General features: G+C 41.8%; 2 protein-coding genes across 2 annotated transcripts in view; one reads left to right on the top strand and one right to left on the bottom strand.

The window, feature by feature from the left end:
* Nucleotides 1-14,093, bottom strand: part of OSBPL5 (oxysterol binding protein like 5) — a 358,346-nt gene that overhangs the window by 87,904 nt on the left and 256,349 nt on the right. The window contains exon 2 of the mRNA XM_042447041.1: nucleotides 4,413-4,569. Coding sequence (XP_042302975.1) covers nucleotides 4,413-4,569 — 157 coding nt within the window. The remainder of the gene's footprint in view (nucleotides 1-4,412; nucleotides 4,570-14,093) is intronic.
* The window catches only part of LOC121919983 (basic salivary proline-rich protein 1-like), a 122,728-nt gene continuing 113,132 nt past the window's right edge, over nucleotides 4,498-14,093 (top strand). The window contains exon 1 of the mRNA XM_042447049.1: nucleotides 4,498-4,569. Within this exon, the coding sequence (XP_042302983.1) occupies nucleotides 4,547-4,569 (23 nt within the window). The 5' untranslated portion in view covers nucleotides 4,498-4,546. The remainder of the gene's footprint in view (nucleotides 4,570-14,093) is intronic.

Consider the following 14,093-nt stretch of genomic DNA (forward strand, 5'->3'; position numbering starts at 1 on the left):
ACACTCCTCCAGTCCAAGGGCTGGAGTGGTGGCTTTGGTGCGACTTTTGGACTCTTAGGACGCATGCATCATTGAAACACCAAACCTCCACTGTGACTCGAAGCAGCTTATTTGGCTGTCTGTAACAGGCGATGTATAGACCAGCACAGAATGTTAGTAGAGTAGCTGCCAAGTGCTCGTTTTGGTTGTGTATTGGTGAACCTCCCATACGCTCTTTATTTATATTTGTTTATTAAAATATTTATTTCCCACCTTTATCTGAAGACTTGGCCATGAACCCACAGGATGACCTTAGGCAAGTCACACCTCTCTCAGCCTCAGATAAGCATGGTAAAGCCCCTCTGAAGCAACTTGTCAGAAGCCCTCAGTAGGGTTGCCTTATGTCAGAAATGACTTGAAGGCACACACACAACAACAAAACCCAGTCCGAAAACAGGTGGGGGTGGGGTTTCCCAAAACATGCCAAATAAGGCCATGGTTCCTAGTGGGCATGAGGCCTTTTAAAATAAAAAGCAAAAACAAAACTGGGAATGTCGAGATGTAGCTGGCATGGGGTTGCATGTATGTAGTACAGGGGCTACAAAACCAGATTGAGCCTCCCTCCCTCTTTTGAGTGTGCTGTCAATTTATTATTATACGATTAGTTGCTTTTTTATGCTCCGTGTTTCTGTTTTTAAAAATTATTTGTAACCTTTTCTCTTTTTTAAATGGATGATTTTTATTTTTTTGTTGGTTTGGGCATTGCTTTGAATTCTTTTGAAGAGTAGGATATAGTTACACACACAAGAAATGGAAACAGGGAAGTCTCTCTTCTCTCCATTTCCCCATACCAATGAATTTGACTTAGTACTCATATGAAAAACTACATGGGTTTGGACTTTCCCCAATTAACAAACAAACAACAACAAACAAACAAACATGTAAAAGCACCTTGGCAGGGGTGTAGAATCCATCAGGGCAGAAATGGAGCAAGGCAAATAGAGTTAGCCTTTTTCTGTATATTGGTTTTCCAGTTCCACTTTATCAGAACTTGAATGTGTACATACACACACACACAGGGCCCTCTCCTTATGCGGGGATCTAGATCCCCCCATGTAAGGAAAATCCGCCTATGCTCGTGCCATTTGTTGTTCTCCCTGCAGGAAGCTGCGTAAAGCATCTGCATGTGGTGCAGGCCACTGTGTATATATACACACACAGAGAGAGACACAGACACGGAGGTGAGAGACTTAGGCCCCATTCATACTGGGTAAAGACATGGAGGGAACTGGGATGATCCGGATGCCCTCCCCCAATTGCTGCCGTTAGCAAGTGCCCACTACAAATTGAAATCGAATGCATTTTGACAGAAATCGAATGCATTCTGTAGATTGGCCGCTGCCAATCAAGCATCGTCATGGTGACGTTTGCAGGCATCGGGGGAAGTGTCCTCCCCCCTTTTTAAAGAGCCAGGCACAGGGGTTTCAGCGGCTGAAGCAGGGGAGAGATGCCCCTCTCTCTCTCTCTTCTCCCTTTAATAACTGTGGGCTTTTGGGTCAGATCTGCCCCTGTCCCAGGCAGAGGATGGGATTGCCATGCATTTTTTATGCTTTTAAAGCAACATTAGCTTTCCCTTTGCTCCCTTGCTGTATCTGCTCAAGAAGACAATCATTCGCATATTTGCTCAAAAAAATTGGTAAAAATGTAACATTGATTGTTTGCAACATTTGTAGCTTCTCCCTCTGCAGAAAGCAAGGAGATCCAAGGATATCCAAGTGCAAGCCTAGCTCCATCTGCCTCTGGAATATAAACCATGGCGCATGTTCGCTCAAAAAAAAGTGTTTGAATTTGAAAAGGGGGGGGGGGGTTGCCTGACATGAGCTCGCGTTCATGACCTGATTTTTTCCTCCTGCAAGGGAAGGAATGCCCAGCGACAGAGGGCTTTGGCAGGGGATGCAGGGAAAAGAGGCCCTAAGAATGCCTTCCCTTGCTCCCTTCTCCCAGGGCTCTTTCCCCTCCCCCCCTCCCCTCCGATGAGGGGAGGAAATGCCTTGCCCTTTGGCCCACCCTCTGACCTAAATCCCTCCCTCAATTTGCCTCGATCGTGAACGAGGCCAAAGTTCTCATTCCCAGGACCCGGGGTTTTTAAAAAGAAACGGTATTTGCGCCGATTTCAAAAGAACCGCGCTAGGGGCCATTTAACACGGAACGGGTGTGCAAGCCCCGGATTCGCTTGTGTGAGATTCGGGGTGAGTAGGAACTTCACGTGATTGAATCGGTTTCAGAACCGATTTTTTTTGTAATGTGAATGGGCCCTGAGGATGCATTTACACTACAGTATTAATGTAGTTTGACACCACATGATCTGCCTTGGCTCAATGCTATGGAATCCTAGGATTTGCAGTTTAGTGAGATATTTAGCCTTCTCTGTCAGAGAACAGCAGTGCCACAATAAACTAGAAATCCTAGAATTTCATAGCATTGAGCCATAACAGTTAAAGCGGTGTCAAACAGCATTAATTCTGCAGTGTGGCAGCAGCCTCAGAGAGAAGGGGGAGTGATTCCCAAACAAATTTATTTTGAGCACCTGAAGAAGGCAGAAGCCAAAACGTTTTGATAACATATTTATAAAGTTGTGCTTGTTAATCATGCCAATAAATATATATTTGATTTAACTGCATCCTCCTGAGATACAGAATAGGGTTGTCAGAAGCAATGCTTGTTTGCTTTAAATCACTCCCCAATGTATTTCCCCCCATGGGACAAATATGCATAATCATCACTAGTTAAATGTTGTGTGGTGTGAGAAGATCACATCCACAACCAGTGCTATGGTCCTGATCAGTTTTTCTCCCCTTCTCAGCAAATCCTACCAATCTTTCTAAAGACAGCAGGGGGGAAAATCATCCATTTCCCAATATCATATCTTATTAAGATTCCAGAAGAGCCACTATCTCTACTCTGCCATTTAGAAGGGATTAATAATACTGGACTAGTTTCAGTTCTGTTGAGAAAATCACGGAGATAATACATGTGAGACAAAGCACCTTAGAAATAATGTTACATTATATGTATGGCAACAGAAGAATGAGCAACATGCTTCCTTTACTCAAAGGAGAATGGCTACATTTAAAAGTTGAATGTTTTGCTTTTCAATGTTGAAGATGTATCGGATTCTCTTCTTGCTATTTGATTTTTATTTTGGACTAGAGATGGGCAATCTCCATATTGATTCCTATGACCCCCTCCAGAGCACACCTGCTGAATTTGCCATAGTTGTAGGAAGCAAAAAAGAAAAGAAAAGGACATTCTGGGGATGAAAATAGTGTGGTATAGTGCGTTGAGTGTTGGAGTATGACTCTTGAGAACAGGATTTGAATCTCTGGTCAGCCAGGAAAACCTACTGGGTGACTGTGATCAAGTCACATCCTCAGAGGATGGCAATAGCAAACCCTCTCTGAAGAAACTTGCCAAGAAAACCCAAAATAGGTTCGCCTTAGGGTTGCCTTAAGTTGGAAATGACTGGAAGGCAAACAATACAGGGTGTAGGAACCTTGTTTTCAGGGCTAATAGGACTTCTTGAAATCTCTGGAAAAAACTGTCGTTACTGAAGACAAAGCATATGGAATACTTGCACCTTATTTAGACAGCTAATAGAGCTCCCCAGAAATGATACCAACCAAACTAGCCCCATTGGGATTTCTAGGATTCATCTATATGGTATTGACTGATTCCTTCAGTCTAATAATGACAGTATGCACACGCACGCACGCACACTTTCCATACAAGGTTTGCAACACATGCAGTGGCCCCTAATAATACTCTGGCATTTGCCCCTATCACTATGGTGGGTATTGAGACCAGGCCTGGAATGGGGAAATGTTAGGCTTCAGTTTTGTTTATCCCATGACATCCATTAAATGTAGCCAGCTATGAAAAAACAGTGGGTGTATCCACGCTGCAAAATTAAAGCACTTCAATACCATTTTAATGGCCATGACTCTATTCTACCTGGGATTTTTGTAGTTTGGCGACTCACCAGATATCTCTGACAGACCAGGCTGAATACCTCACCAAACTAGAAAACATCATACAGCCATGACAGTTAAAGTGGTCAGACTGCTTTATTTCTTCAGTGTGGAAGAGCTGAAAGGCTTAGGAAAGCAGGTATAGATTTACGAAACAGGATGTCCACAGTGGCATCACTAGGGTTGGCATCATCCAGTATGGCAACTCATGATGTCAACCCCCCTCATTGACCTCCTCCCATAACACACCATACACAATCCTTAAGAATATTTTTTGTACTAATGTTATTCATCAATCATAATTCCCGTACATCACTGAATGTAATGGTAATAATTGTGACATAAACAACTAGCAAAGGTAAAATTAAACTTTTAAATTATAACCATTGAGGAACACACACTGACCTGGGCTGATTGGGTAGATCTCATTATCTGCCCCAAAAAACAGATTCCGAGTCAACTTGCGAGGATCTATTTTTTGAGGAGTAGATGCGGCAGGACAGAGCGAGAACCTGCGCCGAAGAAAATTTTCTTCCTTCATGGCATGTGCTGTAGGGGTTTTCTGAAAGGAAGGAAAAAATAGCAACACTGTCAAGGTTTTTAATTCTGTTTACTTGGTTTAGCTACTTTAAACCAACCTGCTCTTAAATGGTGTGCTTGGTTTTCAACATGGCTGTGGCAAAACAAACAATCTTTAGTGTTAAGTTATGTGTTACTGCTGGATATTTGCTAATTCCAGCAAATAAACACCCACACAAATACAATGTTGTTGTTTTTCCTGAATATCATGAGTGTGCTATTTATTGTAAATAATACATTATAAAATGAATTGTAAACCTCAGATTAAAAAAAAACATGCTACTTCATAAATCTGATATGCCTATCAGGAAATATAGGCCTAAATCCTGCTGTTATTCTTGACTAAAGGAGAGTCATTGAATAATGGGGTTTACCTACATGTTGACTCAACATTCAGCAATATTTTTATGTCTTCCTGACCGTTACAATCCTCAAAATAAACCTTGATGAACTTATAGAATCATAGAGTTGGAAGAGACCTCAAGGGCCATCCAGTCCATCCCCTTGCCATGCAGGAACTCACAATCAAAGCACTCCTGACAGATGGCCATCCAGCCTCTGTTTAAAAACCTCCAAAGGAGGTGACTCCACCACACTCTGAAAAAGCATGTTCCACTGTCAAACAGCTCCTACTCTCAGGAAGCTCTTCCTAAAGTTTAAGTGGGATCTCTTTTCCTCTACTTTGAATCCACTGAATCCAAATTCTTGCTGCCCATAGTACAAAGTGATGATTTTGAACCGAGTTTTCAAATGTTAGTGTTCCTGCTCTGTGTTGTTTCTCTGTAAAATTTTAATATCTGGACCACAATTTTTCCTGAAAATCTTCAAGTTTGGACTTTTTTTTTTTACTACTGCATTGTTCATAAAGTAATTGGAGGGGGGGAGGGATCTGACCCTGGTGTGGTTGTGAGCTTTAACAGCAGATTGTTCAGCAAAAAATCAGCTGGGGTAAATCAGCTAGGGAGATATAGGTAAACATATCATGTACAGCATGACTGGGCAACTGAAGAGATCATGGGGGCCAAATGTTGCCCCCTATCCTTTCCAGTGGGGTGGACCCCCCCCCCCCCATAAACTGACTGGCAAACAAGTGAAAATGAATCCAAAAGTTTTGGTTTCTGTTTCTGGCATATTAGATTGTGGAGGGGAAGAGACTGAGGCTGGCTTTGTACCATTTATGGGAAGCGATCTGGGGTGGGGTCAGGGGCTTCAAATATCTGGCTGGGGTCAGAAGGCTAAAAATCCCCAGTAGATTTGTCCATCTATACTGTGAAGTTTAAAGCAGTACAACCCCATGTGTAAATGCATAATTGCACTGTTTGTTAACTCGAATAACATCTTTGTCTTTCTTGTATGACAGGGTATGCAACTGTGGTCCTCCAGATGTTTTTGGGCTTCAGTTTCCACAATCCAAATCACCATTAGGTATGCTAGACACAGTCTATCAATATCTGAGGGGCCATGCTTTCATGCTGTGCATAAATCAGAACTTGCCAGGAACACCCTCATTTACCATATTCAGTGCATAAACTAGTGCCTTGGTCAGCAGGGAGTTATTTCCCCCAGTGAAACTCAATCTCATATAAATAACCTGTTGCCTCAGAGTAGTTATTATGCAAAGAACATAGCAGTTAATAAGAACAGAGTGTTTATGATACCTGTAGTTAAGTACCACTGGGGATGTTTTGTACATATACAAGACCGCAGATGATGTAGCTAACTGAAGGAAACCAAAACATAATCCCTGACAGTAATACGTTAACAACACAGCACACTTGATGGAATTAAAGCTCCAATTTACATCAGTAGGCTGGTTTTTGAAATCATACCTTTATTTGGGGGTGTGTGGGTTGGGGGGTTCCTTAAAATAATTACATAATTCACAATACCATATTAAAACAAATCAGCTACAGATAATTAACCCAAGAAAATTCACCCAAATGTTGTGGTGGTGGACATAACAAACCAGGTAGGGAATCAAAAGCAGAGCTAGAAAATTTCCCCCAACAAATTACTTTGGTAACGAGCCTCCCCCTCCCCAACAAAACAACAACCTGCAATGCATTTATCTTTTTTGCTTGCAACATCCATGGCGGTAATTCACTACTTCCTATGGAATGGAAAGTCTGCCAGTTATTCCTCAATGAGTGTCTGATGGTGCAGTGGTTACATGCTATTACTACAGCCACAACATTGTGAGTTTGATTCTAGGGCTTCAAGGTTGACTCAGCCTTCCATTCTTTTGCAGGTTGGAAAAATGAGTACCCAGCTTGTTGGGGGCAATTGGCATACAGACTGTAAACCAAATAGAGAGTGCTACGTTCTTTATGAAGCGGTATAGAAATGTAAATGCTACTAGTATGTGCTAGCTTAATCTGACCTCTTTCAAGCTACAGCTGCTTGTCTTTTTGCAGAATTTCCAAAGTATAACATCTGAAATGGCCCTGGGGGGAACCAGAGAGCACCCCCCCAACAGACCAGTAGCAACAGACTGAGCCAACACACTTTTTAGTAATGAGTATCTCAGCAAGTTTTCTTTCTGCAGTAAGAGCAGCATGTATATGACCTGCTGGGTGATCAAAGTAATGAATAAAAGAACTGGCTTGCTTTATAAATTATTCCAAGTTCTGATCAAAACATCAGTGGGCAGTCCTATCAAGAATTGATGCTCTCCATGCTAATGTCAACTGAGGCATCTGTGTTATTTCAGGCACATCTGGAAGCAGCCTCAACTCAAGGCAGCCTCTCTGGGCTGCAATCATTAATTACTGAAACAATGCAACTATGTTGTATTTCCATTAAAAAACTCTTTTTAAAAATAGTTTACATTGACATTTTGTCAAAATTACACTGACAAAGGGGATATTTATTACACTTGTGTTAATTCAAAGTTGGTATTTAAGTTACACCGAGATCCAGTGTGATGTACTGGTTTTGGTGTTGGACTACAGTATGACCCTGGGAAAAGGGTTCAAATCCCTGCTCAGCCAGGGAAGCCCACTGGGCGACCTTGGACAAGTCACACATTCTCAGCATCAGAAGAAGGCAAAGGTAAATGCCCTTTGAACAAATCTTGCCAAGAAAACCTTGCAATAGGTTCATTTTAGGGTTGCCATACTTGAAAACACACAACAACAACAATTTGAGTTGCATTAATAAACTAAACCTTCTGGAGTGAGGGTGAAGCATCCCATTCATGATTTTACTCCCACCTACCCTGGTCTTTGAGCTTGGGTGAGAAGAAAAGATCTGCATGGTTTGTGTGTGTGTTTTGTTGTTGCTGTTATGAAAACCTAATTTCTCACCTACCCACTCATTGAAAGGGAATGTGTGAGATTGAAAATACATACATACATACAGAAAAGAATAAGTCTCTTCAGTGGCAATAATACTAAGAGAGATAGGAGCAAGAGAGCACAATTAACAGAGAACCTAAGTGAAGTCTCCCCCTACTCCAGTACTTCAGCCACCAAACCCAGTAACAAAGAAATGTCAAGTTAAGCTCCCCAAACCTCCAACAGGGACTCTTAAAAAAGCAACCAGCACCCCAGTCTTTCTCTTCACGATGATCACTACAATACTGTAGAGCCCACAAATGGGGGGGGGGGGATTACCATGTAAACAAATGCAGTGTAGCCAAAAGAATAAAAAAGGAGTTCAGCCAAGTAATATCAGCAAAACTGAAATGTGTCAAGCAGGAACAAAACATTAATCCTCTCCTGTTTTGAAGGTCAAATCACAGCTGCCTGCATCCCGCCCACCCCAAAAAAGGAGGTAGACCATCACTGAAAATGCAAAGCAAGATAGGCTGGACACTGTAGAAAAATGTGGAAGAAAACCCCACTCTTCCTTCTTCATATCTCCCCTAATCCATACCCTCTTTCCCCCCTCCTCTCACTCTGCTGATTCTGCTCTCTTATGCATTTCTGTATACCAGAAGGCAACACAGCTCTTCCCTCCTGTTCTTGTTGCTCTTGTTGCCTTTCAAAGTTGCTACCACCTGACAGGGGTGAAAAACTATGGCAAAGACAACAGGAAAGGTAGTGAAGGAGAGGGAACAATGTGGCAAACGGAAGTGATATTCCCCTATATCGCTTCTGGAAAAACACCCTCAAAATGACATTAAAATTTGCTGGGAAATGAGGGAATTTACACTCTTCTTTGACTTTTTTAAAACAAATAGCATTAACATCAACACTTTGATTCCAATCTCTGTCCTCTTGAACAATGACAAAAGTTCTTGTAGTCAGAAGCAACTTTAAGCTGTACAGCAACGAGCTGATCTCTGCTTTTCTTCACTACCAAAACACTGCTTTCTGGAATAATATTAATATGACAATGTTTAGAAGATGCAGCCCAAGCAGTTTAAAAGACCGTATGATGTCTACCTTCTCCACTCCATGTGCAGACTCTCACCAGACCATGCTTTGAATCTTATTGGGTGGTTCAAGGCAGACTTGGTCCTTGTGAGACACACCGATCTGTCCTCTAGCACCTTACTATTTCCTCCTTTTCCCAGAATCAGCTGGCTGAGGTGGCTGTGATAAGTCCTGAATGTCCCATATTCAGAGCATTGTCAGCTTCCCATAGACAGAACTATGTGTAGTTTGCACACCCATAATTTAAGTGCACAAGCATGGAATCTGGTATGCAGTATTAATCTAGCCACCATTCTTTGCTGATCCTTATGACTGAGTAAAATGGCTTGGAAATCTGTAGAAAACAACGGAATGGTTAACAAGGTGGAGTGAAAACAAAACAAAACATCACTGCTTCACTGGTGCATAAAAGTGCAAACTACACTGAATCCACAGCCTCAAAATCACAGTGTAGAACACATGAGCATGCAAACCTTGGATGGAGCAGTACTGCATCCCCTTTTTAGCAGTGGTGTGCTACCAACAGCTTCTTGACTGACTGTTGAACCAAGTTTGTCAGGTTATGGCCCTCCAGATGGTGGACTCAATTCCCAGCATTTTTATAATTGCCTATGTTGGCTACATATGATTGAAGTTGCAGTCCAACAACATCTGGATTACAATTTGCCCAACCCCTTTTAGACAATAGGCAATAGTTGTCAACTATACCACACTAGAATAAAGTAATCTTAATGGGAACAAGCTTGTCTGTGCCATTTTGGATTGGTTCACCCAACACCATTGTAAACTCTGCTGATAGAATGTTTTACAGATTAAAAACAAGTAGCCAAAAAGGACTGTGGGACATGAGCCTTAGCAACTGAAGACAGCCAAGAAGGAGACAAAACATGACAGCAAGGTTCAGAATGTACCAGATGTGCTCAAACAGGTATATGAAGAGGGTGGAAGTCATAGGTATGGGCTGCCTGCTAGGACTGTAGTAAGAGAGAATTACAAGAATCAGTTCCTAAACTTTCCACAGCATATGTCGCATCTACAAAGGTGGAATGTGATAAAGAAAGAGATTATGTGGGCAACTCATCCTATTAAGTAAATCTTAATAATACATTATCCCTGATGGCTGATTACCATTGTTGTAATTGAAAGTAGTCTCTTTCTTTGTGTTGTGTGCCTTCAAGTCATTTCTTGATCTGTGGAAACCCTAAGGTGAACCTATTGCAGGGCTTTCTTGGCAAGTTTCTTCAGAGGAAGGCTGTCATTGCCATCCTCTGAGGCTGAGAGAGTGTGACTTGCCCAAGGTAACCCAGTGTGTTTTCTAGGCTAAGCAAGGAATTGAACCCTCCTCTCCAGAATCATAGTCCAATGCTCAAACCACTACACCATATTGGCTCTCAGTCTCTTTCTTTACTTAGATCATTTCAAGTATGTCAAAACCTCCTCTCTCATATGTTTTAGGGGTTTCAACCACTGGGATATGGAGAAAGGTCCCATTCAGTAATGCCTCAGAATACAAAGGCCCAGTACAAACGGGCCCAGTACAAACAGTGACGCCCTCGTCACGTGCTAGGGTTGCCTCGGGGTGGAGCACCCATACGCCCTGCAATCCTAGCACACGATGAGGGCGTAATAATGGCAGCATTGTTATGCCACCATTGTTATGCCACCCTTGTGGTGTAAAAACAACCTGCTTTTCACAGGTTCTTTTTCCACTAGAGGGAAGCCGCACAGTTTGGCGGCTGCGGCTTTCCTCTGGAGGAAAAACAGGTGCCGGGAGATAAACTTTACATGCCTTTTCATCAACCATGATATTATACCAACTACCAAGTGTCCTTCCTTCTTTTTCCATGAAAGACTAAAACTTGGAAAGAAGGAGTAGCCCCACTATAAAAAAAGGGGGGGATATTTTTTTTCAAGCTCTGAGAAATCACACTAAGGAAGTTTTGTTATAGATTCTGTTGTTTTTGAGAAAATTTGGCAAAACTGTATACCAGGGAGTTTTCTGAGGTGGTTCCTTCACTGTGAAAGGCCTACTTGAACTTAGCTTGAACTGAAAAGATATCCAGGTATAGCAGCGTTGGCCATATAACAAAGTATGTACAGTAACATCCAAAATCCAAAAAACAGTGATACTTTTACTAGGCCTAATAAAGGTATCACTGTTTTCGGAACACTGGATATTATTGTATTTAGCTTGAAATGGTTGTTGCAGGACTACCCCCCCCCCCAGGATACCAAAATCCATGGATGTTCAAGTCCCATTATGTACCATGGTACAGTAAAATGGTGTCCCTTATGTAAAATGGAAAATTAGGGTTAGCTTTTGGGAATTTTTTTTTCCGGGGAGGGGGGATATCTTCAAGCCATGGGTATGGTGAGGACAACTGTATTAGGCTATAAGCATATTGTGTTCCCCCTTTATCATTTTTCATTTTTTGCACATTTCCCTGTGTATGTATGTGTTTTTAGTGGGGGTTATTTTATGTCAAGTGGGAGAGAACTGTGAAATGCCCATAAGAACCTTGGGAAATCATGGTACAGTACAATGGCTACATCGGGGTAGGCAACCTGCGGCCCGCGGGCCGGATGCGGCCCGGCAAGGCCTTGGGACCGGCCCCAGCCCAGTCCTGCCGCCGATTGCCGCCGGAGCCTTTGGCCTCTCGCTTGAGGGCGTGGGACCTTTGGCCTATCAGGAGGAGGCAGGCAAGGGGGGCAAGCGGCGGGCAAGGGGGGCCATTGTCTATAGAAGCCTCCGAAACATGAATTTATATTAACATTTTTTAAAAAATCAGCAAAATTTTTAGTGTGCCCTCCATTTTAAAAAAAGTGTCCTCCATTTGAAAATTTTGTCTTACATTTGTCCCGGTTTATTTACTTATTTAATTTTTAAAAATATTTAATTATTTATTTTTTGGCTTCGGCCCCCCAGTTGTCTGAGGGACAGCAACCTGGCCCCCGGCTCAAAAAGGTTGCCTACCCCTGGCTACATCAACCAATAGTCTGGCTCAGCTTTAAAAAGGACCTTGTAAAGAACAGATTTAATTTTAATTAAAGATTTAATTGACTAACCAATAGAGTTAATTATAGGAAATATTTAATTTACAGGGCTGCAAATTAAGCACATGTGTTTAGGTTGCTATATTAATGCAGTAGGGAATGAAATGCAAAAATATTATATTGCTACTTAAATGTACATAGATGTATTTCCTTCTGACAGTTAATGGAACCGTGAGAGCAGCTGTGTACTCTAGATTACCTTTTGGTACAACCAGAGTGGAATATCTGGAGTATTTGGAAGAAAAAAAATTATGAGATAAACACCAACAGTCTCCAAAAGAGCAGAACTCACTGAAAGGTGCACTGCTAAACGACACCTTTTTTCTTAAAATACAGCTACATTTTCAAGATACAGAATAGGAGAACCACCCATGTAATCACAAAGAACAATGTTTAGTAAAACTCTTTCCATTTGAGAATACCTTCCTTAATAAATCTTTCAGGGTGGAGATCTGTCAAAATAAGTGCTCAAAGTCTGCCAGTAACAGAAACAGAGGAGAAAGAGAAATCAAGCAGCACACAAACTTTTGTATTTCTGTATGCAAAAAGAGACCTTTATAGATCCCAGAACAGGAAGCAGAGTATAAGATATTGTGTATCTTTTAAACTATGCCAAAAAAGCTGACACTGAATTCCAAATAGTCCAAACGTGGCAGATTTGCTAGTGTTATTTCACTGGATTTGCCAAATGACAGTGTTGAGCTGAGCCAACTTTCCATGTTAATAATAACAGATCATCTCACCATGATGTAACACTACTTTGGCATGCCTTTTAGAGCCAATTCATACTTTCTGGGAGAAATATGGTGGTTGTTCCTGAGGCAAACCACCCTTCCAACCAATCCATTTGCAACTAATCATTTTCAGGTATTCCAATCATGAGTAAAATGAACACATGAGTGGGGAGACCAAAGATGAGGCTGCTAACTCTATTTTCACTACTGCCATCACCATCCTTGGTGCCTTCCATATAGAGAGGGATAAGAATGGCAATATAGGAGGGAAGAAATTAGCATGCTTCCCTTTCTTCTTCCTTTCCCCATCTTCAAGGTACATTTCATCAGAATCCCATGAACAACATACAGCACACTCTCCAGGATTTCACAGATGAAAACAAGAAATGTGTGTGGCGAAGCAACATCAGAGTGTGGTCAAGATGGCAGAAGTTACTAATGAGTAAGAATACACAAACTAGGGGAGGTTATAGCACTTTGCTTTTGGGTGAAGACTATTAGGAAGGACAAGAATCCATACCTTCTCCCCTGGTAAGTTAATTGAGTGCAAACTATTTCTGCGCTTTGAACTCTATTTGCAGCAACTGAAGTAAGTCAAGGACAAAGAAAGTGGGAGGAAAAGGAGACAGAAACTGGTTCATTTTTAAAATAGCTGAAAAAATGGAATGACAGAGGATTAATCTGGATGATCCCTGCCAAATCAAGACAGTTGGAGAGCATGGCATAGATAAACTAGAACAGATACTGCTGAGGGGAAAGTGTGCACTGATTACAGTAGACCTGCATAACTTCATAGATAAATAATTGTTGTCATGCTGTCAGTAGTGGTAGGGAAGGGAGCTGTCCGACATGTGCAATGGGGATAACTGCAGAAGAAGCTCCCATTCTGGTGTACTGTACTGGAAATGATGTAAAATCACTTCTGTTTGCTATTGTGGCTGATTTTTGCCCAATTTTAGTTTTGTTTTGCAGGTTTGTGGTGGCTTGGGGGATTGGAGGAAACAAGCCACTGCATTTACATCCGGTGTGTGTGTGTGTGTGTGTGTGTGTGTGTGAGAGAGAGAGAGAGAGAGAGAGAGAGAATGGCTGAATAGCAGTGCATTTTTTTTAAAAAAAGGGGGGGTCAGGGTGGCGTGCAGTGGCTTCAGGGGCTGCACTTTAGGGTCTCAAAGCTGAACTTTTACTGCATGCATATATTTAAGCCCCAGATTCCTTAGCTGACACCAAATACAGTTCTCACTGATAGCAGTTCTCAGCAGTGGAAGAAAGGTACTATATTAGGACTGAATGTAATTGATTATCACCCAGTGAAAACTGTTAATCCGTTAAACTGTGCAAGA

This window comes from Sceloporus undulatus, chromosome 1 (genome assembly GCF_019175285.1).
Source record: "Sceloporus undulatus isolate JIND9_A2432 ecotype Alabama chromosome 1, SceUnd_v1.1, whole genome shotgun sequence".
Lineage (NCBI taxonomy): Eukaryota > Metazoa > Chordata > Lepidosauria > Squamata > Phrynosomatidae > Sceloporus > Sceloporus undulatus.